General features: G+C 44.6%; 1 protein-coding gene and 1 long non-coding RNA gene across 4 annotated transcripts; one reads left to right on the top strand and one right to left on the bottom strand.

The window, feature by feature from the left end:
- Positions 1–153: 153 nt before the first annotated feature.
- On the bottom strand, positions 154–3,544 carry LOC118311703. The gene is made up of 3 exons (XR_004794054.2): positions 2,397–3,544; positions 2,057–2,106; positions 154–1,842 (listed from the first exon to the last, which is right to left on the bottom strand). It is a non-coding gene; the product is annotated as an uncharacterized LOC118311703 (long non-coding RNA).
- Positions 3,021–27,733, top strand: agla (amylo-alpha-1, 6-glucosidase, 4-alpha-glucanotransferase a). Of its 3 annotated transcripts, none has more exons than XM_035635743.2 (35): positions 3,021–3,143; positions 4,908–5,036; positions 6,545–6,755; positions 7,315–7,484; positions 8,335–8,538; positions 9,321–9,502; positions 10,189–10,237; positions 10,484–10,610; positions 11,920–12,022; positions 12,673–12,770; positions 13,970–14,109; positions 14,846–15,033; positions 15,958–16,081; positions 17,483–17,646; positions 17,800–17,901; positions 18,879–19,034; positions 19,139–19,289; positions 19,405–19,529; positions 19,614–19,726; positions 19,849–19,983; positions 20,214–20,344; positions 20,508–20,644; positions 20,724–20,857; positions 20,945–21,120; positions 21,938–22,040; positions 22,368–22,491; positions 23,602–23,703; positions 23,787–23,898; positions 24,192–24,327; positions 24,685–24,797; positions 24,869–25,080; positions 25,191–25,288; positions 25,961–26,048; positions 26,421–26,554; positions 26,655–27,733. In XM_035635743.2, exons 2-35 carry the CDS (start codon positions 4,949–4,951, stop codon positions 26,770–26,772), a joined length of 4,548 nt encoding a protein of 1,515 aa, XP_035491636.1. In that variant the 5' UTR covers positions 3,021–3,143; positions 4,908–4,948; the 3' UTR covers positions 26,773–27,733. The 3 variants fall into 3 exon arrangements, with proteins under 3 accessions (XP_035491636.1, XP_035491634.1, XP_035491635.1); XM_035635741.2 differs by having other exon boundaries at positions 10,126–10,237; XM_035635742.2 differs by lacking the exon at positions 15,958–16,081 and adding an exon at positions 15,449–15,572 and having other exon boundaries at positions 10,126–10,237.
- The last annotated feature ends 22 nt before the right edge of the window (positions 27,734–27,755 follow it).

Here is a 27,755-nt window from a genome sequence, read left to right as displayed (position 1 = left end):
TGAAGTTGATGATGAATAATACTTGGATGAGTGAAAGGGATTGGTGGAGAGGAACTAGAGCCAAGGGGGAGTTTTAATCTGGTTTGGTTTCAACCAGAAGTTCTTTTCACACGTTGAATTCTGGAGGTGTATAATTCAATTCAATTTATTTGTACAGCGCCAAATCACATCATTCATCGTCTCAACGCTCTTTACATGGTGAGGCCGAGTCCTCACAGTATTACAGAGAAACACAACAGTTCCCGCGATGAGCAGCTCTGAGACTGTGCAGGAGAAAAAACTCTTTTAACAGGAAGAAATCTCTAACAGAACCAGAACCATCTGCTGAGACCGGTTGGTGAGAGAGTGAGAGAGAGGGAGAGATGCATGATGGGAGTTCCCCCAGCAGTCTAGGCATATAGCAGCATTACTGAGTTGGTAGAGTTAACACCCGAGCAGCTCTAAGCTTTGTCAAAGAGCAAGGTTGGAGGGAGGGAGACTGCACAGGAAAAACCACGTTCTTGTACCCACTGGGAACACCGGCGCCAGTTGTCACCAATTGGCACAGACCACCTCTGCCACGCCCACCAGATACCTGAAAATCGTCACAGGATAACAGGCACAGACAAAACACGCCACCCCATCCCCCTCGGCAACATAGTGTCTCCCGTGTGGAGAAAAAGGCATGGCAGACTTAAACACTAGAACAAGTCAGTACGGGAACGTGTGCCTTTCGGCCCAGCTACTGCTGACACTGGCAACTTTTCATGCTGACACATGCCAAAATCCCCCCCGTCGACACCAGGGTACTCCTCTCTGACATTACCGTTGAGGGTCAAGCATTTTTCACTTTTACATCGCACAGGCTGTCAGCCGCGCTTCCCACAATTACCAATTACCTTGTTTTACCAAATCCAACTTTTGCAGCTTAATGTCCAACTTTAATTTTTCCATGCCCTGTCTCATTTGTCCCCTTTCAGTTTCATATTCTTGTCTTGGCCTTTCCAAAGGCAAATTTATTTAACAAGTAATGCCTCCCATACACTAGACAGCTTTTATCTCGTCTTGACGTTCCAATAAAATCAACCATGTTTGATATTATCGTAAGTTTTTAGTCTTCGCTCGCGCAGATGGTGACATGCACATTGTCTACAACCAATGGGTGAGCTCTTTCCAGAACCAAACAGGAAGCAGAAAAGCGCGTGGGGTCGGGGAATACATGCTGCAACATCGCATGGATGCTGCAACATCGCATGGAGACTCCGCCGAAGCCTCGAATGCTGCGGTATGAAACTACCTGGTTGCGTGAACGGGGACAGCACAACCAGGTAGAGGCTTCGCCGGATTCTCCATGCGATGTTGCAGCATGTATTCCCGTCGTCTCCACATTCTGCGGCGTCTTCTCTTTTTCTTGTTGGCTTATATTTTCTGTACAGACCATTGCACACACACACTAGGACACCTAGTGTCTAAAAGCTGCTGGTGGCTAGATAAAAACTTAAGATGTGAGAGGGAACCAGACTGAAGTCTTTTAAAAGTGTTTTCAGTGTCTTGTCGAAGTCATCTAGTGTATGGGAGGCATTAGTAACTATTCATTCAGATAATGCTTCTCCGAGGGCCGTTTCATCTGGCTTTATAGATAAATACAGCTAGGTATCATCTTCATAAGAACAGAAATGAATGTTTTTCTGTTAAGCTTCGCTAATAAAAGCAACAGAGCTGAACCCACAATGCAGAAAACAAATCAACAGGAGATCGAGCTCCAGTGGGCAGATGAAGGAGGAATCCGGGGGAACATGAGCCAGAGGGATCCGAGTGAGGGGAGACCACAGCGGGGTAGGCGAAGAGGCTGGAGGTGATCTGCTGGCAGAGGAGAGCAAGGTAAAAAAACGGAAACACGACAGACTGGAGCACAAGCTAGACGGTACGAGGACTGGATTTAGACTCAATGAGGCTGCTGTACTATCAACAAGATAGGCAATTCGTGTGGGAGTAAAGTTTTGGTAACTATCCTGCACTGTACCGACAAATGGCAATGGAGAGTTATGACTGAATTTTTTTCCTTGAATTTACTTACAGAGAGTATAAGAATGATCAATCCATGTTCAGCTGAATGTCTGTAAGTTCCTGATGTTCAAAGAGGAAAAAAGGCAGGAAAAGTGATGATTGGTTATGGTAAGAGCATGTTTATGAGGGCAATCCAATCATAGGCAGGGTGGGGAAAAAGAACGGTTGATTTTTTTTCTGTATACAATATAGACAATAAAATGACATATTGAATCAAAGTATTGCTTGCATTGTTTGGTTGGATGATAAAGGATACAGTGTATAAGACAAGAGAAATTCATTATGCATAAACATCGTAATAGACCCTAATAAAGAATAATAAGTTACTAAAGAAACTCATTTCAATTTACCTCATCTCTGTCAGTGGGTGACGTAACAGTGGCCTCTTGTCAGTGGCCTGAGCACCGGGCCTGTAGTGCTGCTCTCTGTCTGCCCAACTACTGCAGTGCAGTGCCAGGTTATGTAACTGTTTGTGTGTGTGTGTGTGTATGTGTGTGTGTGTGTGTACATGATGCGTGTACATGTCTTGTAAAGCTCAGATACAGCACAACATTAATTATGCAATTGGATGCTCTCTGCGAGCATTACGGCAGCAATTTCAACAATCAGATTGCATCACTGATTTCTGTAAATATGCCAGATCACATCAAGTACCCCAGCACTGTCGACAGGCCCCTACCTTTACAGACCAGCAGAGTACAATGATAAGACTTTACTGAAATAATTGACAAATATAGGTCCCAACTCTCGTCTGTGTTAGAAACATTTCATACAATATACACAATCTCTGACTGGGGTTGATGGTTTTGAGTCCAGAGGGGTAAACGCGGTCACACAGTCCAGTGAATTTCAGATGGACCCTAATGCACCATGTTTGGGCCTGTTGCAGGACGGTGTGGCATCTCCCATGAATAAACACAAGGACATTAACATGCTGTCTCGGTTTACTCGGGTTATTACGGTAACTGGGCCCGGCCAGGCCCCGCCCCCTCAGCCCAGCCGCTGTCCACTCAGGAAGGACCGGGCAGCCGCGGTGCACTCACTGCGAGCGGGGTCTGTCACCCGGCAGCTGCGAGGAGCCAGGACGCCAGCGACAGGTCTGTGTTGTCGTGTAACGTGTTGTCAGACACGGAGCTGGCGGTAGCTCGTGTGCGGAGGACACGGTGGCTAGCTGCGGTAGCTGCGAGCCGACACAAGTTAGGCGAATGTCGATGGAACGCTCTTCCACGTCGCGCGTGATAATTCACGTTTAAACGTTACTCCAGCTCGTGCCGACATCGTGACGGCGCGTTGCCACGGTGAAGGTTTTCCCATGGTGTCACCCTCACGAAACATTTTTTTCTTGTTGAGATGCAAGATTCATTCTTTAAAGTGTCCGACATACACATGACCCGTGGTGCGTTTACCCTCTTCAGCGACGTTCCAACTCGTCGGCCCCGCCCACCCGAGTGCGGCAGGGGGGCGTCTCGTGCGAATAATCGAGCTCACTAATCGTTGCCGTTTTACTGAAACGAGGCGCCATTGTTAAATCAAACGGTCGCCGAATTGTTAGGTGGTTTCTAAAATTAAAATTGAGATCGTGTATGAAGTCTTCTAGAGAACAACGCTCCGCTGGTGAGGAGGGCAACAGTAAAAACACGACTCTTTTCAACGGACGACGGCGCCCGGTCGCGCAGCAGCTTCGCCGCATCACCTCGGTGCGGCTCCTACTGTCACCGCTGTTTAGTCGGCGTGTGGACACACTGTGCCAAGGGAAGAGATTTATTAATAGTGTGACATTAACGGCTGGATTCCTGACCTTGCGTTTGCTCGGAGACAAATGCACTGCGCAGACTCAGAGGGAGATGATGGGGGGGGGGCGCTCGGTTCACCGACCGTTAAGTCGACTCCTGTAGAACCGAACCCAGAGCTCTCACAGCCGGGTTCTGCAGTTCGAGGGTCCGTGGAGTAACCGGAAGTGCAGACATTAGTGTAACACAATGTCCCATCTTTGGAAAAGCAAGAGTGTCCAACTAGTTCAATCTCAAGGTTGAGCGACAGACCTCGAAAGTCAGACTGTACTCCACAAAGACAAGTGTGTTTTATTTTGAGGGGTTAGCAAACACATCTTTAACTTAGTCAGTACAAGTAGAGTGCTGCACTGCAAGTGTGTGACGGTAAATAAAAAGTAAACGGCACTATTGTTTATTGTATATGGTCATTATTTATCAGCAGTGTGTCAGTAGTACATATTGCAGTGAAGGACCAACTTCCTCATTCTGCGCCACCACAGTTTGCACAACACACTGTCTCCATCAACTGTTAGTAGTGTCCACGGAATATTCACGATTCAACCACTATGATTAAGTAACAATAAAAAAAATCAATGAAATCAATAAATATAGAATCCTCATTGTCAAATACAAAATGAAATGTCTGTTGATTATCTGAAAAACCAATAAAATAATCTTGAGTATCATTATTTGCATTTGCTATGTTCACTAACAAAATGAACAAGCGTTTTAACTTGATATTCAACTTTAAAAGAGCTTTTAAAAACCTTTGGAAAAGTATTTGTTTCTGTCACATCACCCAGCATTTGATTCAGTAAAGTCTTTAGCATAATCTTTGTACCCAAAGATATATATTATTTTTTAAACATGACAGTCAGTGAGAGTCAAAACAGCATCATGTGTCTTGGTGAGGTGTCTGCCCCACAGGGCAGCTTCACTCGTCAGATGAACAGCAAACTTCCATGATGCGGATGGAGAGCACCGTTCCTGTGAAGCACAGAATGCGTTCGCTCATCGTTGAGGGATTTCAATTTGAGAAAAAAAAAACGGTAGATGAATGATTTTGAAAGCGTTCTTTCTTCTTTCCAGGAGGCCAGGGATCGAGTGAACTCTGACGAGACCTTCGCAAGATGTTACCTCAACACCTGAAGCAGATCCGAGTCCTCGTGCTCAATGACCAGGAGGATTTACAGAGGACTCTGTTCAGACTGGAACAAGGTGAGGCCTCTTCTACGTCACCACATGGTGGTGAAATACCAACAGGATATACCTTCTACCTCGGACTTCACTTTACTACTCATCTTAATGAGCACTCAGAGAACACACACACACACACACACACACCGATGATTTCAAGTTCAGTGTCTTGCCAACGGACACCTGCACTGAACTTCAGATTAGTGGACGCCCCGCTTGATCTCCTGAGCCACAGCGGAGGAGGATTTCTACATTTAATATTTTAGCGAACAGTAGTTGGTATTTTACGCTAGTATTCAATAGCTTTTACATTTTACCTGTGTCATCTCCCAAAATCAAGAAGTACGCAATGAAAGAGTTTTTAATTATATATATTTGAAAAATATATTTTAGTATTATGTAAATCTTTCGGGTGGTGCTGGGCAAAACTTATGGACTCATTTTAAGTCAAATATGACGTTCAATATGAGTGGAAGTTGTGTGTGTGTGTGTGTGTGTGTGTGTGTGTGTTGAAGAGATAAAGAGAACCTCTTGACATTTCCAGCTCTCTGAACCTGATAGGTGATCTTGTGAGGTGCCTGTTAAACTGGACTATCTATAACCAGCTCTTGAGGAGCAGGAAGTCTGAAATATTTGATATTAATGTTAAATGCTTTTCAGTCGTCGTGCTGTTCACACTACGTGACTCCTCTGCGATGGGGCGTTCACACACTACACGATTCTTCACCAGGAGAAGTCTCTCCAAGGTACAGTACCTTTGTCACAAAAACACATGCGAGAAGTGACATGGGAAACGGGAGGTTTTGTCACTTTCATGATGGATGTCAGAAAGAAACTGGTGTTGTTCAATATATTGCAGAATAGTCTTATGTTGAAACGTAGGAAACAGGAAGTGGTGTTGTGCGGAAGGAGAGAAATAACTTGACGTGTTAAGATGTGGTTTGACATTAAAGTCAGCTCGAGGTTACGCTCGTCATCTGTAAACACACAACACGACAGAAACAAGTCGTGCAAATAGTCTGTGATGATTTGTTCAGACAAAGAAATGGAAAAGTTAGAGCATATGGGTGAAGAGTGTTGTTGCGTTGTTGTGCTACAGTTCCTCCCCCGGTGTTTCCAGTAAGACACACTCACTGCCTTTCACATCACAGCTCATGCTGCATGACTGGGTTCCCCGCTGGTTCCCCGACTTTTCCTCTGATTTGCTGCAACTCCAGGATTTGTTGGTGAGCGGAAAATGGGACTTACACTCGTGTAGTGTGAACTCGGCAGCTTCTTAAAGCCTGGTGAAGAACCGGGCTGCAGAGAGAGCCTGGAAGATGACCCCCGTCATTTTCTGGAGGTTCGAGATGCTGACGTCTACAGAGACGGGATCCATCTGCTTCGCGTTCACAGGAGGAGGACACTGTAGAAAAATACAGACTTCTGCCTGTTTTATTGTTACAAACTTTTCTGTCTGTATGTTGTCACACACTTGTTTTGTCACTCTATGTATTGCAGCTACACGTTTTTCGTGTATGTCTACGCAGGTTTTGAGCTGCAGTTCCGTCTGGGTCCGAGTCTGCAGGGCAGGAGGATTCTGTTGCGCACCAACTACCCACTTGAAGGGCAGCGCTTTGAACGGAACAACTTCCGCGTCTTGGCGTGGAACTACCCGACAGGAAGGGAGGATGACTCTGATAAATTCTGCTCTCTGGACCTCAAAGTCGCTGGGTCCTATCAGTACTACTTTGGATATGGGTAAGACCCTCCTGATAATGGACTACAGACTGGTAGCATGTTGGCAAACACACGGAGAATCCGTCACATTTTTGTGATGTAAGGTCCCAGGGTTCTGATTTGATTTGTAGCTGCACAGTGTACATTTGGCACAAAGGCAGCCTGTATAATAGAAGTCATTTTTCCAATGGAGGAGATCCAGACCGAGTCTGGCAGAGCAAATGAAATGAGCTCCCAGAATGCATCTGGGTCCCAGGCTAACTGGGATGTGTTTCTAGTGGTAATGTTTACTTTATAGATGCTCAGTGTGGACATACTAAGTTGGAAGGTAATGTGGTGGAAACAAGAGGTTTCTGGTTACAGCTGCTGAATATTGATGTTGCATCCGGTTCACAGTTCACACACAACCCTGTGGCTGTCTGACGTCTGAACATGATAAAAACTATATCAATATATATCATCTGTATTGAACCTGAACAGATCCTGCCGGTCAACTCAGGAAAGACCACAATATCTTTGTCTTTCTATTTTTGTTGAAGTTGTCGTTTCCACTGTGACTCTGTCACTTTGTCTCCCGCAGGGGCACCGAGCGCTCCGGAGCAGGATACATCGTGGTTGACCCTGTCCTTCGTGTTGGAGTAGAGAACAATGTCCTGCCACTGGACTGCATCACCATCCAGACCTACCTGTCCAAATGTTTGGGGCACCTGGACGACTGGACCGACAGGCTGAGAGTGGCCAAGGAGTCCGGTGTGTATTTGTTTTAATTTAGAAATGGTTGAGCCGGTGAATGGACTGTTAGTGGAGCTTAACATTAAAGTCCCCCTCCAGTCACGTTTTAAAGTATATAAAAATAATTTGCTATGCCTAGTATTTTGACTAACATTTTTTACCCCCAAAGAAGTTTAAAAACTGAAATGGGGCTGGAAACCATTCACTCTCTCTCCCTCATTGAGGAATTCTGAGACTATGAATATTCATGATATGCAAATAACACAGGCCCCGCCCACCACAGCAGCTGGCGCTAGGTTGACCGGTGGAAGACTGTGTTCAACAAGACAACATCGGCGAGATTCAGCCAAAAAACATTCACAAACTGCTAATGCTAACGTTAACTATCTGCTGACACACCAGCTGTCGTCCATGATGCGCTGCCTCTGCTGTACTGGAAGTTTTCGGTTTCTTTTGCCTGCATTTGCATATTCGACGAGCGATTGGTTTTCTGTATTTGTGACGTACCAAATCTAGCTTGAACAGGATTCGTTTGAATTTCAAATTGCAGAGAAGGGAAACACAGAAATCTCCTCCTCCAGCAGAGGAATGTGAAAACACCAGATACCAGTCCCTGTAGTCAATGTCAGACATGTTAGAGGACAGGAACAGAAGAAAAACACTTTTTTGAGTGGAGGGGGACTTTAAACATGTCAACCGAGTGCTTTATCATTATTTTAATGCATGCATTTGTCTTCCTTCTGTTTCTCCCAAATTAATCATAGTATTAGGGCTAATCAGTGGTGGTGAAAATGTACATTTGAACTGGTTCTTGCTTAGGCACAAACAAATAATTTCCCTCTTCTTGTTCCGATACATCCTCCTCCAGGATACACCATGATCCACCTAACTCCTCTGCAGACTCTGGGAGAGTCCAGGTCCTGCTACTCTCTAGCGGACCAGCTGACCTATAGCCCTGAGTTCAGTCCAGAGGGTCAGAGCTACAGCTGGACAGATGTGGGGGCGCTGGTGGAGAAGATGAGGACAGAATGGAACATGCTCTGTATCACCGATGTGGTGTATAATCACACTGGTCAGTATGTTCATGCATATGTATGTGTGTAGCTAAACAAACCAAGCAGAAGTGATCCAGTTCAGTTATGGAGGGTCATTATTTACTTACATTGTGTATTTAAATTCACATTGTGATTTCACGTCAGAATTTAAACTAAGGTTGGGTTCAGTATGTTGTAGCTCACGAGTCACACTCACACGCAGCTCTGTGCTGGATGTACTGTCCCTATATTAGGACTGTGCCCTCATCGCCTCATCCTCTGGGGAAAGGTCAAGCAGTAAAGTGAGCCTGGTTTAAAGGTTAAAGCGAGACTGAGTACTTTATTTACACTTTGACTACACATCAAAGGATAAGAGCAGCCCTAAAGTCATATTATCACAGGCAAAGTACAACTGAAAAATATTGTATTTGTAGCTTATAATTGTTGTATGATGTATGCTAGTTTATATATATAATGTACTTCTGTATGTATTGTTAACTGTTCAACAACCACATCACGGACCAAATTACCAACAAACAAAGTTTTAAGAATATATACAGTATATTGCAAATTGGACCATGCAGCATTTGACTCACTAATGTGCCAATGTCAGATTGTTTCATCTCACGACATATGTTTGATGCAACATTAAATCTAATTGAATTAAGTGTAACTGTCCCCAGCTGTTAATAATAGTAAGTAATCTCAGACAATTTAAAAGTGTGCGTTCATCTTTCATCACACCTCAAACTTTTGAATCTCATGTTATTCAAACAGCTAAACGGTAGCTGGTTTTAATTCTCTCTCCTTGTCTTGACAGCTGCTAACAGTGTGTGGATCAGAGAACATCCCGAGTGTGGTTACAACCTGGTGAACTCCCCTCACCTGCGTCCAGCCTGGGTCCTCGACAGAGCCATCTGCCATTTGACCTCAAGGGTCGCAGACGGACGCTACGAGGCTAAGGGCCTCCCCGCTGACATCACCAGTGAGAGCCATCTGAATGTGAGTACGCACGCACACACACACACACACACACACACACACACACACACACACACACACACACGTTTCACTGCTGCGGAGGATACACCAGTGGGGTTTGGTGGGAAGTTGTGTTCCTGCTTTAGTAAACTCAGATATTGACAGTGATGGTAGACACAAGTGAGTCCGATTACCACACCTCATCCTGAAAGAGCAGATTAATCTCAGTTCAGTTCTCTGTTATTGATTGTCAGCAGTGTGCTCACAGTTGGACTCTATGCTGCCTGATACAGTCGGACTGTTTACTCACTGTAAACCTTATCTTATGTAACAGTGTTTGCCAAATTCAGTGTTTGCCAAATTCTTATGATGTTTTTCTGTAAGAGTTTCTATGTTTGCTTCTCTCTCTCTCTCTCTCTCTCTCTCTCTCTCTCTCTCTCTCTCTCTGTGTGTGTGTGTGTGTGTGTGTGTGTGTGTGTGTGTGTGTGTGTGTGTGTGTGTGTGTGTGTGTGTGTGTGTGTGTGTGTGTGTGTGTGTGTGTGTGTGTGTGTGTGTGTGTGTGTGTGTGTGTGTGTGTGTGTGTGTGTGTGTGTGTGTGTGTGTGTGTGTGTGTGTGTGTGTGTGTTTTGATCTGTGTGGACCAGGCCATCCGCACTGTGCTGTGGGAGGACGTGTATCCTCAGATCAAATTGTGGGAGTTCTTCCAGGTCTCAGTGAGCAGTGCTGTGGAGCAGTTCAGAATCCTCCTACAGGACGGTATGTAGATCAGAAACGATCAACAGAGCCACGGCAGGAAGTGTCTCCACAGGATGCGTTCAGTCACAGCACGATTGTGTATGTGCTGTGTGTTTCTGAGTGTAAAATGGAAAACGTACAGTAAAGATACACAGTGTTCTGTCAGATGTTCAGTGTGTTCAGTGACTGTCAGTAAGAGAGGTGCTTTATTTTAAAGGAGGTTTAACAGACTTTGTGTGATTATCCTGTTAATGTTTTCATGTTTAGGCACCAAGCCAGACCATAGTAAGACTGGAGGGAAGAAGGGCCTCAAGATCATCCAGGACCCGCAGTACCGTCGTTATGGCAACACAGTGGACATGGATTCTGCTCTGGAGACATTTGTACCTCACAGGTCTGAGTCACAACCTGCAGCTGTTACTTCATGAATTCTGATTAGTAAAAAGTTGGTTATTGTTGTTAAGATAAGAACAGGTGACAATATTTGAAAAGTCTTTTCATTTAATATAATTTTTCATTTAGTTGAGGTCAACATAATGCTCGTTCACGTTCAATATCACTTCTCTCAATGAGCTTGTGGTCACATTATATTGGAGAGATTGAAGGTTTTACATTCCACTCCGTCCATCCATTCTCTTCATCTTCTACAGTGTGATACCAATAGATTATAAAATAGAAAACACATAGTAGTTGTTGTGTCATACTTCTTAACACATCTTCAGTGATGATCCTGGAACCCTCTCCTCTGCCTCCCTGGCTCTCCTCTCTCTGGTATTAAGCCAGGCATACACTGTGTGATTAAGGCCATTTTTGCCGTACGACTCTTTTTGGAGTCGGAAGATTGTCAGCTTCGTCGTGCGTCGCTTGCCGTGCAGCGATTAACTGCTCGCGACCGGCCGTCGGATGTTCTGATAAATTTCTGACACGTCAGACATGCCAGAAATTTGGGTCGGCCAACTTCAGCCTCTCGCACAGTTGAAGCAGATCCACTAGTCAAATCCTCAAATTCAGTGCCTTTTTCCTAACTGCGCCTGCGTGAAGTGGCAAACATGGTCAATTTGGCTTCGAGGATAAGAAATAAATAGTATATTGAATATAATAAATAGTCAGTGTGTTGGAGCATATCCCTAGTTTGGAGGGCCCCTTCGCTGCTGAACGGTGTTAGTTTGTAATATAATCAATTATGTTAATTGGACATATAGTGCGTGCGTGAGTCCTTATACACCGGCTCCTCTTTTTCTTTGCCTCTTTTTCTTTGCCTCTTTTTTGAGGTTTTGGCACACAGATTACGCACCTTTCTGTCTTGTCAGCGTTCTTCTTCTATGGTAAAAACACAAACTTCTCTGCCTTAGAGGAGCTTTCCGCACATCAATTCTGAGCTTTGGCTTCACATCGCAGACGATTGACTGGGATAGTTTGAGTTGGAGTTTAACAACAGCTTTTCTAAAATCACACAGTGTGTGCCCATCTTTGCTCCTTTCTCCCTCCGCACCCAGCAGCCTCAGGGCTCTGAATACAGATCAGGCTGTAAACTAGCCAGCATCTTGCTCACAGTCTAATACTGTGAAGCTGAGGCGCATGTGAACAGGCATCCAATAATCCTGACGTGGAATATTATACTGTACTCTTTCTGTGCACGGTTAATATTTACAGTATATAAACATACATTTGCAGTATTTCTCACGTTATCTCTCCCTCTCTAGCCCATCCCCACAGCACATTGAGGAGTGCTGTGATTGGCTGAGACGGAAGCTGAGCGAGCTGAATGAGGAACAGCACCACATCGTGAAGCAGCATCAGGAGCAGGTGAGGCTCAGTGTGATGCAGCTGCAGGTAGCGTCACTGCTGATCGCTGACTGAGAACACGCTACCAACAACCAGATTAGAATGAGCTTGTTCATTGGTCCACCACTTGCGCATGCATGTCGTCAAGTCTCCTGGAATTCAAAAGATGGCGCGAACGTATATCACATATTTTCTTTGATTTTACACTTTTAGAGCTTTTAAATGCAGCGTTCAACTCAGTTAGGGTTATGGTTAGGGTGTAGTTAGGATTATGGTTTAAACGACAACTTCTTTCGAACCTATCAAAACGACAGCACTACAATAAAAAAGTCACTACATCTACTGCTATTCTCTCGCTTCTTCGCCACATTTTAATCCCTGCCACTGTCAAAGGAAAACTCTGGAGCAGAAGGTGCCGCTAATGCGCCTATAACACTCTTCGCCAACTTCCATTAAAAACGACGAAGAAGAAGAGCGTCACGTTGCGATCTCTTAGTTAGTTGTGGTCTCAACCAGAGCTCGACATGTCTGAGCGGTGACTGTGTTGGCTCAGTGCAAAGGGTCACTATTGATTTCCTCCAACGTAAACATTAGAACATTCTGTATGCTACATAGTATTAGCATCCAGAGGGGAACTAGTACATCATGTTGTTCCTTTTCTCTTCTTCCAGGCTGCCAACTGCATTGTGGGAAATGTATTGTATGAGCGCTTGGCCGACCACGGTCCCAAGCTGGGTCCTGTCAGCAGGAACAAGCCTCTGGTTACCAGGTAACGCTTCTGAAGGTGGATTCAGACAGAACGGAAGAAGAAGGGGAGACGTGGAGAGTAAACAACATTACATTACACAGGATGTTAGGATCTGTTAATATCAGAGTTAATGTACAGTAGCCTTATTCTGAGTAGGACAGTACCTACAGTACGTCATACTAAATATTTTTTGTATCTTGTCGTTTTATAATATATTTCATGTGCATATTTTGTACAGATCCATATCATAATGTTTATTAACTACTGTACACAAACAATTTCTGTTGCCGGCCTGTTACCATTCTCAAAATCTCCCTCGCTATGAGAAATTAACAGCAACATCCAAGCTGCAGCTCACACGATGAAAAGTTATGGGGAAGGTTTGGATTCTGAAATCACACATTCAACATACTGTACGTCTTTTAGTGCGATTGTGAAGTCACAGTCGACACACTGTACGTCTTTCAGTGCGATTGTGAAATCACACAGTCGACATACTGTACATCTTTTTACTGTTGTGTTTTCTTTGTGGAGTATTTTAATGACACAGTGACCTCCTCCTCACGTGCAGATGTTCCACCACAACAATTCGATTCAATCCCATTTTATTTGTAAAGCGCCAAATCCCAGCATACATCATCTCAAGGCTCTTTACATAGTGAGGTGGCGACCTCACAATATTACAGAAAAACCCAACAGTCCCCACAATGAGCAGCTCTGAGACTGTGGAGAAAAAACTCCTTTTAGCAGGAAGAAATCTCTTAACAGAACCAGACTCAGATCGGACAAGCCTCAACAAGCCTCCCACCCAACATTATTTAGCAGTGGCACAATCGCTGCATCCTGAACATAGCACTGCCCGTGACAATTGTGATTGATTTAAAGAAATGAGGCAGAGCGTTTTTTCCCTTGTAGCAGAATGATAATGAGAGCAGCCATACCCCCATAAAGCACTGTGGAGTATTTGAAGGGGCAGTAAGCGTTTCTAAAGCAATACACGTTTTGTAAAAATCTGCGAATATTTCCTCACCATCTGTTAACTGTTGGTTCTGTCTGAGCGCTGAAAGAAATTCTGGGTTTTTCGGCGCAGCCCAGGTTCCGTAAATCGAAAACCAAACAAATGGTGCGGACCGCACCACACAACACCGCAAGCGCAGTTTAAGAGAGGGTTTGGGGAGATGATGAAGGTTTGATCTCAGTGTTTTATCTGTCTGTCTCAGGTACTTCACCTTCACGTATCAGGACCTGACTCTGGAGCAGGAGCTGCAGCTGCTGGACCAGCCAGACGAGACCTGTCACTTCCTGGCTCACAATGGTTGGGTCATGGCCGATGATCCACTGCGCAACTTTGCTGAGCTGGGTGAGAAGGCGGAGCCTGATGCTTTATAATGTGTTGTACTATAATATCAACCAAATGACACATAATATACAGTTGATTTCCTATTTACCTATCTATAAGGACCTGATAATCCTCTGCAGTAGATTTTATTCACTCATCATCACACACGGTACAATAAGTGTAAACATTATAGACAGTGTAAATCATGACTTTACTTTCTCATCAATTTAAACTACCTTCCTAAAATGAGAAGAAAGAGAAAAACACTTGTAACTCTCAAAACGTAGCTTTGTAAATAATTTTTCCAAAAAACCAAAAGCGAATTATTATATATAATTTTTATATTTATATTGGCATCGTCCACATTTTTCATGGCAAAAATAGAAACATGTCACCTTTTATACAGTTAACTTGTAAATACCTCTCAGGTCATATTTTCCCTCTTGTATTGAGAAGAACGTGTGTACAAATTCTGGGAGTGACTCTGATTTTGCACTGAAGATTGTGTGCATTATTTTATTATATCCTAAATCATTGAATTGCATTGCATGGGAATTTAGAAACAATGGATTTATACAGGATTGCTATTGACTTTAAAATTTACCCTTTAACAACAACAACTCAAAAAGTCTGTATTTCAGAATCGCCGAATTTTGATCTAATATCCATATCAATTTCTTTTTGACTTCCAGAAACCATGAATGTTGTTTTTTTTATAAATATGAAGGGACGCTCTCTGCCTCTTTGCCGTGTGCAGGCTCGAACGTGTACCTGCGTCGGGAGCTGATCTGCTGGGGCGACAGTGTGAAGCTGCGTTATGGCCGCGGCCCGGAGGACTGTCCGTACCTGTGGGCCCACATGAGGAAGTACACTGAGATCACTGCCAAACATTTCCATGGAGTCAGACTGGACAACTGCCACTCGACCCCTCTGCATGTGGCTGAGGTATTGTTGTTTCTCATATCATCATACCATTGAGCATCGACCAGACACGTGGTGGGAAACTGTATCCATGAAAAGTATTGTTCCTCCATTTATCAAGGTATATTTATACAACTTGCTGGTATTTAGCTGTATATGCTTAGCTCCAGGTAAAGCCTAGAAACAGAACAACATAGATGCAGGAAACAGACTGACCCAACGACACTGACGGACTGACTGTCGCGCTAATGTCAGTCAGAGAGCCCTTCCTGGTCGTTTTTACTGTGCGTTAACGTCAGAGTAGTTGACATGTTTGTAGCTTGAATTACGGCGAAACAGTCTGAGGAGAAATGAAACTGGTTCCTGTTTGTGACGCGGTATGACAGCCGACTCTTCTTCTCTCCCTGTGTGTGTGCTGCCCGTGTGTTGTGTTGTCCAGGCGATGCTAGACGCGGCCAGAGCGGTCAGGTCCGATCTGTATGTGATCGCTGAACTGTTTACAGGAAGTGAGCTCATTGACAATGTGTTTGTTAACCGGCTGGGAATTATCAGCCTGATACGAGGTACACGACCCTGACGTGTTTGTTTCTTTCTCTCTCTCCTCTCTCTATCCTCCTCTCTCTCCTCCTATTTTCACTGCAAACTTCCCCTCTTTCTCCTTCTCTTTCCTCCTCTCTTTCCACCTCTCTCTCCTTCTCTCTCTTACTCTCTGTCCACTTCTCTCTCCTTCTCTTTCCTCCTCTCTCTCTCTTACTCTCTCTCTGTTCTTGGACTGTTTGCCTGCATGGTGTGTTCACTTTGAGGCCTTTTTCCACTAACTGGCTGTTTCTGCTTCACATTAACTCTCCTCCTCCTCCTCTTTCTCCCTCTTTCCAATCTTTTTTCTGTGCTTGCCCCCACCCTACACTGGCCTCTGTGTGGCTGTGCTGCCTGGCTGCTGTGGACCAGTACATGCTGGATGTGGCCAGAACTGTGTGTCCTAACCTGTATGTGGTGGCTGAACTGTTCACCGGCAGTGAGGAGCTGGATAATGTCTTCGTTACCAGGCTAGGGATCACATCACTGATACGAGGTACAGTACTTGGGTTAGAATATGTGGCAGCCATCATATCTCATGAACATTAGTACATATAATTGTTGATAACTGAATATAAAATCACAGAAATCTAACTGAATATAGAATCTAAAATCATTGAAAGGATTTGGTGGCCATTCATAAAAAGTGAGGAGAAGTTCAGTATAAGATCAATATCTCATGCTGGGTTTCTTGAATGCATATCTGTGATACATCATTGGAAATTGAGACTAATCATTTTCTTCATTTGACAAAAGAAGCCGAACTTGTCAGACATTGAATGTAGTCTAAACACAAATGGCTGGTCAAGAACTTTGCCTTAGTAAATTTTTTTCTAAATAAAATATTTTTGGAATCAGGAACTATGAGATTCGTTAAGAAATCAGATCACAAATCGCACTATGCATTTAATCCCAGTTTTCTGTAGCATTTTACCCTGTTACAAAAACATTTCATATATATATACATATATAAATATATATACATATTTATATACCTATATAAATATGTGTATATATATATATAGGGCCTCAACTAACGATTATTATATATATAGGGCTGCAACTAACGATTAATTTCATTATTGATTAATCTGTCGATTACTTTCTTGATTCATGGATAGTTGTTTGGTCCATAAAATGTCATAAAATGGTGAAAATTGTCGATCTTGTTTCCCAAACCCCCAAGATGATGTTTTGTTTTGTCCTCACATCCCCAAAAAATCAGTTTACTGTCACAGAGGAGCAAAGAAACCAGAAAATATTCACATTCAAGAACCTGAAATCAGAGAATTTTGACTTTTTTTCCATAAAAACTACTTGAACTGATTAATCTATATCAAAATAGTCGCTGATTAATTTAGAAATCGATTACTAATCGATTAATCTATTAACTGTTGCAGCTATATATATATATGAGCCTGTCACAGACATATTGATATGAAATATTTTATTGTACAGGATAAACAATAAGGAACAAAAATTGCATTTATGTTAACATTTTAAATTAAATAAATTATGTTTATTTTCTTAATTCATGTTCTATAAATATGTGTTTTCTTTTTATTCAAAGTTATTTATGATAAAGTTATGGTTAAACTAAAATTTCAAGCCTTAATTACATTTCTTTGTCATAAAGGCTTGATAACGGCATCTAAGGAATCATTAACATATATTGGCCGATGTATCTGTATTGGAAATCTTAATATCGATATCGGCCCCCAGATCCATCCTGGTCGCGCTCTAGTTTGAACCTGGTTTGATTTTGAACGAATGTGGAATGTGGCCCTATTTTCACCACGCTTGAATGTGTGGGCTCCCGCACGGTGCTGCAGCAGTGTGGACTGTGATCTGACTGTCTCAGCACCCTAACCCCGTCTCACCCCCACCCTGTCCGCAGAGGCCATGTCTGCTGGCGACAGCCATGAGGAGGGCCGACTCGTCTATCGTTACGGGGGTGAGCCGGTAGGGGCCTTCGTTCAGCCCAGTCTCCGCCCACTCATGCCCTCCATCGCCCACGCCATGTTCCTCGATGTAACCCATGACAACGAGTGTCCCATACAGGTGGGTGTCAGTCAGGGTCAGATGAAATTGTGTTTTTCCTTTAATTGTGTTTTTACTTTAATTAATATTCGTAATATTAGAATTGTATAAAAGTCAAATTTATCAGGTGCCTGTGTTCTCATGTACAGTTAAATAACTGCTGTGTGTTAACAGCTGCGCTCAGCGTTGGACTCTCTGCCCAGTTCTGCTATTGTCTCTATGGCCTGCTGTGCTACCGGCTCCACCAGAGGATACGATGAATTAGTACCACATCAGGTTACTCTCTCACACACACTCGCACACACTCGCACGCACACACACACACACACACACACACACACACACACACACACACACATATATTTAGACGTATCTATGGTTTGTTTTAAGTGATAGTTCTTAATTGTTCACAGCATTTTCACAACAGCTAACCAGCTACATGGTTTACATTATACCATTAGCCTCACACAGCTGTGGGTTCGACACTTAGACACACACAAAGATTTATGCACACAGTCACACAGACAGGCAATTTAGAGTCTCCAGTTAGCCATGTCTGTAGGCCTGTCATGGTAATTACGATATCGACTTATCGTACGATACGTGAATATTAACTCAATGACAGCCATTGTTTGTTGACATAAGAATAAATGTCAACAACAAGTTCAGCAAGTCTCACTGCTTCAATATGATTAACCAATTACCGGTTTGGTTTATAAAATGTCAAGAAAATATGGATTTCTTATTATTTTTCCAAAGGCAACATGTCTTTGAATTGTTCACTTTTGTCTGAGTCTGGACCCAAAGTCTAAACATTGGATAATATTTCTCTCAGTGACAACACAAATCGTGTAGGACCATTATACTGCGAGCTCAAGCTCGGTCTTAAAAGTACGATAATATTATTTATTTGCAATAATTTCTTGGACAATATATCGTGCCACAAAAAGTAGCTATCGTGACAGGCCTACATGTCTGTGTTTGAACGGAGAACCCGGAGCGGCTCTGAACCCAGAGCCTTCAGGCTGTCACTGCACCACCTTGCCAAGCTGGTCTAAAACAAAAACCCTAAATGCTCTGAGGAACAATGAGATGTGGCATTTATCCAAAACCTAAATATATTTGATATATAATAGAAAGCAGCAAATCCCCACATTGGAGAATCTTTTGACTGATGAATGACTTAATTGATCGCTACATACGCAGTACAGGATGTAACACACATCTGCTCCATGCTTATTTTGTGTTTGTAGATCTCTGTGGTGAAGGAGGAGCGTTTGTACCCCAAGTGGAACCCCTCGGCTCCACCCACCTCCGCTGGCGAGGTGGGGCCTCAGTCGGGCATCATAGCTGGGAAAGTGGCCCTCAACAAGCTGCACCAGGAACTGGCTGCACAGGGATTCATACAGGTGACCAGCTGCAATGGGCTGTACTGTAAACTGCCCTCAGCTCACACACTATGGTCCTAAGTCTCCCTCTGTGGTGCTACATGCTAACTGTCTGTAATCGTCAGGTGTACGTAGACCAGGTGGATGCAGACGTTGTTGCAGTTACTCGTCACTGTCCCAGCACGCACCAGTCTGTTGTGTCAGTGTGCAGGACGGCCTTCTGGAATCCCAAGACCCACCAGTACAACGCCAACGTCCCGCCCATGTTCATACCTGGTGTGACCATAACGCTGTCAATATTTTTAATAGCTTAGTCTTTGTGGTATTCACACGTTTGAACTTGCAACAGGTGACTGAGTGTTGACCCGAGTGTCTCTGTCCGTCTCTGCAGGGAAGATCGAGGAAGTGGTGCTGGAGGCCCGGACAGTGGAGCGGCATGCTGGGAGCTATAAGAAGGATGAGGCCTACATCAATGGCATGTCAGAATACACAGTGGAAATAAAGGAACATATACCGGTAAACATCACAGGATCATTATAATCTTGTGAGTCGTTATTGAAATGAATGAACATATGTTTATATTTGTATACACGTTTGCAGTTACAGGAGAGCACAGTGGTGAAGCAGGGGGAGGTGACGTCGAAAGGTCGGTCGGAGTTTGTGCAGGAAATCACCTTTCAGAAGTTAACACCTGGCAGTGTCATCGCCTTCAGGTAAAACACACACACACACACACACACACACACACACACACACACACACACACACACACACACACAGTTTATCCAGTTAAGTTGCTGTGTCGTTGCACACTGCCTCTCCCTCCTCCCTACAGGATCAGTTTGGACCCCACCGCTCAGACGATGGTGGGGGTGCTGAGGTATTATCTGTCCCAGTTCAGCCCGAAGTACAGGAGAGGCAGCATGGCAGACGAACACCCACCAGACGCTCTGCAGAGGCCTTTGGCTCAGTGAGTACACTTTCATTTCAGACCCAACAAGGAGACATTAGAATTGGAGGTGAACACAGAGAACCTCACCATGTATCACAACGGTGCAGCTGTTAAACGAAGAGGAAAAAGATGTGAATACAAATTATACAGACGGTGTGGGACAAGGGAAGAGGCAGCACCCATGGACAGTGTTTGATTTAAAGATGCAGGTGAGAACTTCCTGTCTTAGAGTCGTGTCCGTGTCACAGGCTGATGTCCAGGCTGACGTTAGCGGACCTGAACTTCCTGCTGTTTCGCTGCGACTCCGAGGAACAGGAAGACGGTGGAGGCTGTTACAACATCCCAGGGTGGGAGACCCTCAAATATGGTGGTCTCCAAGGTAGATATGGGACAATGTGTCGCCAGTAGCTTGTGCTATTACCAGGAAATATTAATATCTAATGAATGATTTTACCCTTCTGCAAACACGCACGCGCGCACGCACACACGGATGGCTGACAGTGTGTGACGGGAGTGTAAATGTAGCTGTTGTGTCTCTGCAGGTCTGATGTCGGTGTTGGCCGATGTCCGTCCCAACAACGACCTGGGACATCCCGTGTGTGCAAACCTCCGACAAGGAGACTGGCTGATCGAATTTGTCTCCAACAGGCTGATCAACCGAGAGGGACCTCTGGCACAGGTGAGCGTTTTACCTGACCCACTTGTTCCTCCGGCCCAATATGGTCGAGGCCAATGGGCTTTTCTTTTTCTGTCTGCAGGTGGGTCAGTGGTTGGGAGCCATGTTTAACTACCTGAAACACATCCCACGCTACCTCATCCCCTGCTACTTTGACGCCATCCTGGTATCAACCTACACCACAGCCCTGGACGCAACTTACAATCTCATGTCCAGGTAGGAGAGATGATTGGACATTCAAATTAAACACAGATTTTTATTTTTTTGAGTCACATTTTGAATAAAACCCTTTTTGTGTCTCAGTTTTGTCCAGAATGGCTCCAGCTTTGTCCGCCACCTGGCACTGGGTTCAGTTCAGATGTGCGGAGTGGGACGCTTCCTCGCCCTCCCTCCCCTCTCTGTGAAAATCGAGGACGTCCCCTATCGCATCAGTCCGGTCACGGGCCAGAAGGAGCAGTGCTGCGTCTCCCTGGCTGCAGGTAGACCAGCTCCACACACTTATTATCTTCATTATCATAAGATAATCTCATGATTCACAGTTTAAAAAAACGTATTTATCTCAATCGGCCTGTTTTAAAGCCCCTCATTTGAGCCACCGACCGAAACAGGCGATATAAAAAACACACTTTCTTCTGATTGGCTGAACATACCAGAAGCCGTCTGTACTATGGTTAGGGACATGGACCAAACCCAAAAATCTAAAAACAAGCTAAGTACATTTTTGCTAATGATGGTTTCTGTCATGTGAGGCAGTTATTATCCTACTGATGTATGTTCAAGTTCATGTTCGTGATAAGTTTGGTTCTAATTAGCTATTCTATGATATAAAAATAGGCTGAAACATTATGATTGACAGCTGAGACTGACTCGTGATTGGTCAAATGCGTGATTACATCACCGGGACCTTGATACCACGGCTCCGCACCACAATCACTCCCGCGCAGACTCTGACTCCAAATAACATCAAGAGTGCAAGATGGTGTAATCTGTGTCTGGGATGATGATCATCGATTAATCGGTTCAAATAGTTCTTATGAGAAAAAACAGTCAAAATTCTCTGATTTCAGCTTATTGAATGTGAATATGTTCTGGTTACTTTGCTCCTCTCTGACAGTTAACTAAATAACTTTGGTGTGTGGACAAAACAAAACATCATCTTGGGAAACACTATGGACATTTTTCACCATTTTATGACATTATATGGACAAAACAACTAATGGATTAATGGAGAAAACGATCGACAGATTAATGGATGATGAAAATAATCTTTGTACAAACTGTCTGGTGTTTCCTCAGGTCTTCCTCATTTCTCCTCTGGGATTTTCCGATGCTGGGGCAGAGACACTTTCATCGCTCTCAGAGGCCTGATGCTGCTCACTGGGAGATACACCGAGGCTCGGTGTGTGTGTGTGTGTGTGTGTGTGTGTGTGTGTGTGTGTGTGTGTGTGTGTGTGTGTGTGTGTGTGTGTGTGTGTGTGTGTGTGTGTGTGTGTGTGTGTGTGTGTGTGTGTGTGTGTGTGTGTGTGTGTGTGTGTGTGTGTGTGTGTGTGTGTGTGTGTGTGTGTTTCTAAAGACATGCTGAGTATATCAGTGAAAATGGTTTGACTCTGCTCTTATGTCAGGGTCTTGTATTCAGCACTGAGTATATTTTTCCAGAGAGGTTCCCGAAAACTAAAAAAAAGTGAAAGTAACTTAAGTGAAGCATTTACTCCCATGGTCTCTATAGTAACATCATCCTGGCCTTTGCGGGGACACTGCGTCATGGTTTGATCCCAAACCTGCTCGGTGAGGGTCGTTGTGCCAGATACAACTGCCGTGATGCTGTATGGTGGTGGCTGCAGTGCGTCCAGGTAGGCACACACACACACACACACACACACACACACACACACACACACACACACACACACACACACACACACACACACACACACACACACACCTGGGCTCCAGACTTACTTTTTTTTACTAAGAGCACTGTAGCCCTTTTAATGAAAGTTTTTGCGGCACAAGCTGAATATTTAGTGGGGAAATCTTAAATCGGCCTGCAACGAAAATGATCCACATTTTCGCCCATTTTAACTGTACAACTGATAAATGCTTTGGTAATGAATAGACAACTTGCATAAATTACAATGTTCTGTTATATCTTAAGTTCACAATGTCACAATTTAATTGAATTGAATGAGGAAAATGGGTCATTGTTGATTGAGACGTTAGCAGGGATTCACGCAGAAACAAGTCCCCATATACTTTTTTAGAGGTCACTTTTTTTCTGTCATGCGGTCGCTTCGCATCGCTTTTCATGTATAACAATGGATAGTGTGTACACACCTTTGACCCTCAATGCTGCTTAATAAGTGAAAACATGATATTTAAGCATCACCCCACACATTGTTGCTGTTCTGTAACGCCTCCGCGAGCTCAACGACATCAGGTCCGTCAAGTCCTCGGAACAGGCCGGTGAGGTGCGACGCTTTGAGGGGACGGGAGGGGAGAGGGGCGACACTGAGACGTCCGCTCTGGACGGGCCTGCAGACTTGGGATAAAAGAGTGCGCCAGGCACGGGTGCATGAGAACGGGACCACGAGTCGGGAGACCCGAATGCGCGTGCAATCGGGACACCGGCCATTGGAAATCTTGGCCAATTAAAGCGAGAATTTTAATTCATGCGTAGACTCGAAGACACTGACGAGTGTAGTTGACGTGACTCCCGCAGTTGACATATCACACACTCTACACTGGTGGACACAGTATCATGAATGAGTCAAATGAAGTTTTGAACTCTTAATGGACGTTGGTGTGTGACACAGAGTTTGATTCCTTTATATCAGGCATTTATTGAAAGTTGATGTTATATACGAATATAAAAGTTGTAGAAATGAGAGTTATGTCTTTCTATTTGATTTATGACGTGTTAAGTCTCTGTGTGTGTGTTAATGACGCTGCACTTTGCTCAGGACTACAGTACCCACGTTCCCCAAGGACATGAAATTCTCCGCTGCCCAGTGACACGCATGTACCCGACTGATGACTGTGAACCCTGCAAACCCGGAGAGGTGGTATGTACACGCACACACACACACACACTTCTTTTATACTGCCACCAGCAGTCACCAACCTTTCCAAATGAACGTGTGTGCAGGAGCAGCCTCTGTATGACGTCATCCAGGAGGCGTTGCAGCGCCACCTAGAGGGGATTTCCTTCCGAGAGAGAAATGCTGGGGCCAAGATAGACATGAACATGAAAGATGAAGGTGAGAATATGTGGTCTTTTTCTTTTATAAAATACGTTTTACCGCATTTCGGTGAGAAAATTTGTAAATTGTAATGGAACCGTTAGTGTTGAGTTGACGCTGACTGAGGGACACCGAGTATTTATTATAAGAGCTCAATATTGAGGAGCTTTCTGATTCGTACGCAGATCAACAGGTGGTCAGTGCATGGTGTTGTATTTTTCCGCCACAGACACAATGACCTCCCACAAGTGCATGAGAACACACCAGCTCCAGTTGTTTCTGAGCTCTGGCCTATTCTTTTTTTTTATCAGGATTCAGCGTGGTTGCAAAGGTTGACCCAGCCACGGGCTTCGTTTCCGGAGGGAACCGCTTCAACTGCGGCACCTGGATGGACAAAATGGGAGAGAGCGAGCGAGCGAGGAACAAAGGCGTGCCTGCAACTCCGAGGTAACAACCAGCCCCTGATGCTCATCACAAACAGTTTTAAGTCATTTTTCAGCCCTTATGTGAGAGAGAGCAGAGACAGGGAGGACGATAAACAGCAAAGGGCCGCAGGTAGGAATGGAACGTGGCCCCGCTGCAGAGGACTCGGTCCTCACGGGGCGTCTGCTCAACCAGGTGAACCAGATGTGTTGTATATCATCACACTCAGATTCTGGATGTTGATATATTATTTGTTTTTGGGTTTTTTTACTTAATTCAACTTTTCAAACTTTTCTGACTTCTTCTGTTCATTCTTCAAACTGATGAAAACATAATGAAATGACTGATGGATGAAGTTGGTTTGTGTTTGGCTCTGTCCAGAGACGGAGCCGCTGTGGAGATAGTTGGTCTCAGTAAGTCCGCTGTCCGCTGGGTGGTGGAACTCCACGCCAAGGGACTGTTCCCTTATGACGGAGCCAAAGTACACAGAGACGGTACGACACTTACACACACACACGCGCACACACGACTCTGAATCACAGCCGATCTGTCCACTGTGTTGCAGGTAAAGAATCGTTCGTCTCGTACTCCCAGTGGAACCAGCAGCTCCATCAGGGGTTTGAAGCAGGCTTCTGGGTGTCTGGAGACCCGGAGGACCCCAACGAGCAGCACCCGGACCTGGTGCACAAGAAGAACATCTACAAAGACAGCTGCGGGGCGTCCAGCCGCTGGTGCGACTACCAGCTCAGACCCAACTTCACCATCGCCATGGTGGTGGTAGGTTTTTTCTAACACATATTTCGTTCCGCTGGTTACCTGACGACACACGGGTCTCTGAGCTGTGATTGGCTGCCTCACCCTGGCTCTGTCTGTGTTTGTGTGTGAAGGCTCCAGAGCTGTTTACAGTGGAGAGAGCCTGGGAGGCTCTGGAGGTGGCCCAGGACAAACTGCTGGGACCACTGGGAATGAAGACACTTGACCCTGAGTAAAACATCTTCACACACACACACCTTTTAAACACAAATTAAGTTTAGAAGTCGTGTTGTGTCGCTACTGATGCCTCTGTATTGATGATAATTGTTATAAATGATTTAGGGCTGCAAATAACGATTATTTTCATAATCTATCAAACAGTTGATTTTTTTCTCGATTAATCGATTAGTTGTTTGGTCCATAAAATGGTGAAAAATGTCGATCATGTTTCCCAAAACCTCAAGATGATGTTTTGTTTTGTCCACACACCAAATATATTTAGTTTACTGTCACAGAAGAGCAAAGAAACTAGAAAATATTCACATTAAGGACGCTGAAATCAGATAATTTTTTCCCCATAAAAACTATTAATTTAGAAATAGATTAACTATTGCAGCTCTAAAATGATTGATATTGTGTAAAAGCCATAGTGTGTAATATTTAGAAGAACGTATTCACAGAAATTTAGAAATGACTGAACTGGTTTAAGGTCTTTGAACGAGCACAAATTCAACTATCGTGTCATATATGTCATCATAATCTGTTGTGGCATGTTGTGTTGGGGACTTTATAGTTATCATGAATTCTATAATCATTGAGTAACACTGTGTGTGTGTGTGTGTGTGTGTGTGTGTGTGTGTGTGTGTGTGCGTGTGTGTGCGTGTGCGTGTGTGCGTGTTCTCAGTGACATGGTGTACTGTGGCGTCTACGACAACGCACTGGACAACGACAACTACAATCTGGCGAGAGGTTTCAACTACCACCAAGGCCCGGTGAGTGAGGCTGCTGCTGCTGCGGAGCATGTGTGATGAGCGTGGACCACGTCCTCCGACTGACTGTTGGGTTCCACTGCTTCTGTGTAGAAAACAGTTTTGTCTTGAAAAGGACATGTTGTTCCGCAGAGCACTTCTCTTCTGAAAGGATGAGAGCAGAGAGAGAAGCTCAGAAGTCAGACGTTTCCTACAGATGCTAATGAAATGGAGACATAATGGTTTGACTTATTTTAACACAGAGTGTGTGTGTGTGTGTGTGTGTGTGTGTGTGTGTGTGTGTGTGTGTGTGTGTGTGTGTGTGTGTGTGTGTGTGTGTGTGTGTGTGTGTGTGTGTGTGTGTGTGTGTGTGTGTGTGTGTGTGTGTGTGTGCAGGAGTGGCTGTGGCCGGTGGGCTACTTCCTGCGTGCCAAACTCTACTTTGCCAAGAAGCTGGGAGAGGAAACCTACTCGAGAACCGTGACCCTGGTGAAGAACGTTCTGTCACGGCATTACACTCACCTGGAGAAGTAGGATCTTCATCAGTTCTCCTCCTCCTCCTCCCCCCTGTGTCTCTGCTCTGTCTGTTCTCTGTGTCATAACTCCGCCCTCTGACCTCTGCCCTCACAGGTCTCCCTGGAAGGGTCTGCCAGAGCTGACCAATGAGAATGGCCAGTACTGCCCATTCAGCTGCGAGACCCAGGCCTGGTCTCTGGCCACTGTGCTGGAGGTCCTCTATGACCTCTAGGTGACCTCGGCGTGGCCGCCGGCCTGTCCCCCCGACGTCACGGCGGAGGTCGCCGTGACCTCCCGACGTCAGGGGTTTCCGTGCTGCGTTCATGTACAGAGGGTAAAAAGTGTGGAAACGTGTTTTTAGAATGTGACAGAAGCCTCTGTGTTTTGACTTTTGAGTTGACGCTTTGCTTCTGAACAATCACACTGGAGGTCAGTGAGTCAGAACAGCTCCTGTCTTTGTCCGAAGAGCTTAGATTTGTAGTGTTTTAACTTGTTAAACTCTTCTTTACTTCTCATGACATCATTATGTGAAACCGGTGTTCTGTCATGTTGTGAAACCAGAGGTGACCCGTTTAACATAAACCACGACCTCACCTTGTTCAGACTCGTAACAGTGTATCGTCTGTGTTCTCTTTCACACTGTGGCTTCACTTCAGTTTGTCCTCGACCTCAGTGGAAAAAGGTCACGAGGTCAAAGGTGTCAAGGACGATTCGTAGGACTTAGGAAAGGAGAATCCTGTTTATCCCGCCTGAGCTGCTTTTTGTTCTTTCTTCTGTTTGCTGTGACGGTCCAACGTTTTCAGACCTGTGACCTGACCTCCTTGGGTCACCACGGGGTCAGGAGGTCGTTTAAATCTATTCTCTAAAGGTCACTCTTCCACCTGATGCCTTCGTGCTCATGTAACAAACATCCCACACAATTTGTCTTCCAGCCGTTTCCCCATCTCACCCGTGTGTCTGTGTCCTCGTCGCTTGACTGTTCCTTTGTCCCGGAGAATCTGCTCTGTGCGTGAAACGTGGTGGTGACGCAGTAGATCTCTTCTTCTAGCCACTGATGATATTAGTGACATGAAACATCATTGTGTACTCTGAGAATGTCCAACACAAACCGGTTATTCTGCGCTCACACGTGTGTGTAGTGTTTGAGCTGCCCTGTCTCCAACTTGTGTATTTAAAATCCTCTTGACACAACACCTGGACTGGTCTCTTTGAATT

The sequence above is a fragment of the Scophthalmus maximus genome, chromosome 5 (genome assembly GCF_022379125.1).
Source record: "Scophthalmus maximus strain ysfricsl-2021 chromosome 5, ASM2237912v1, whole genome shotgun sequence".
NCBI lineage: Eukaryota > Metazoa > Chordata > Actinopteri > Pleuronectiformes > Scophthalmidae > Scophthalmus > Scophthalmus maximus.
The sequence above is the reverse complement of the archived record's forward strand: the minus strand, read 5'-3'. Positions and strand labels throughout refer to the sequence as shown.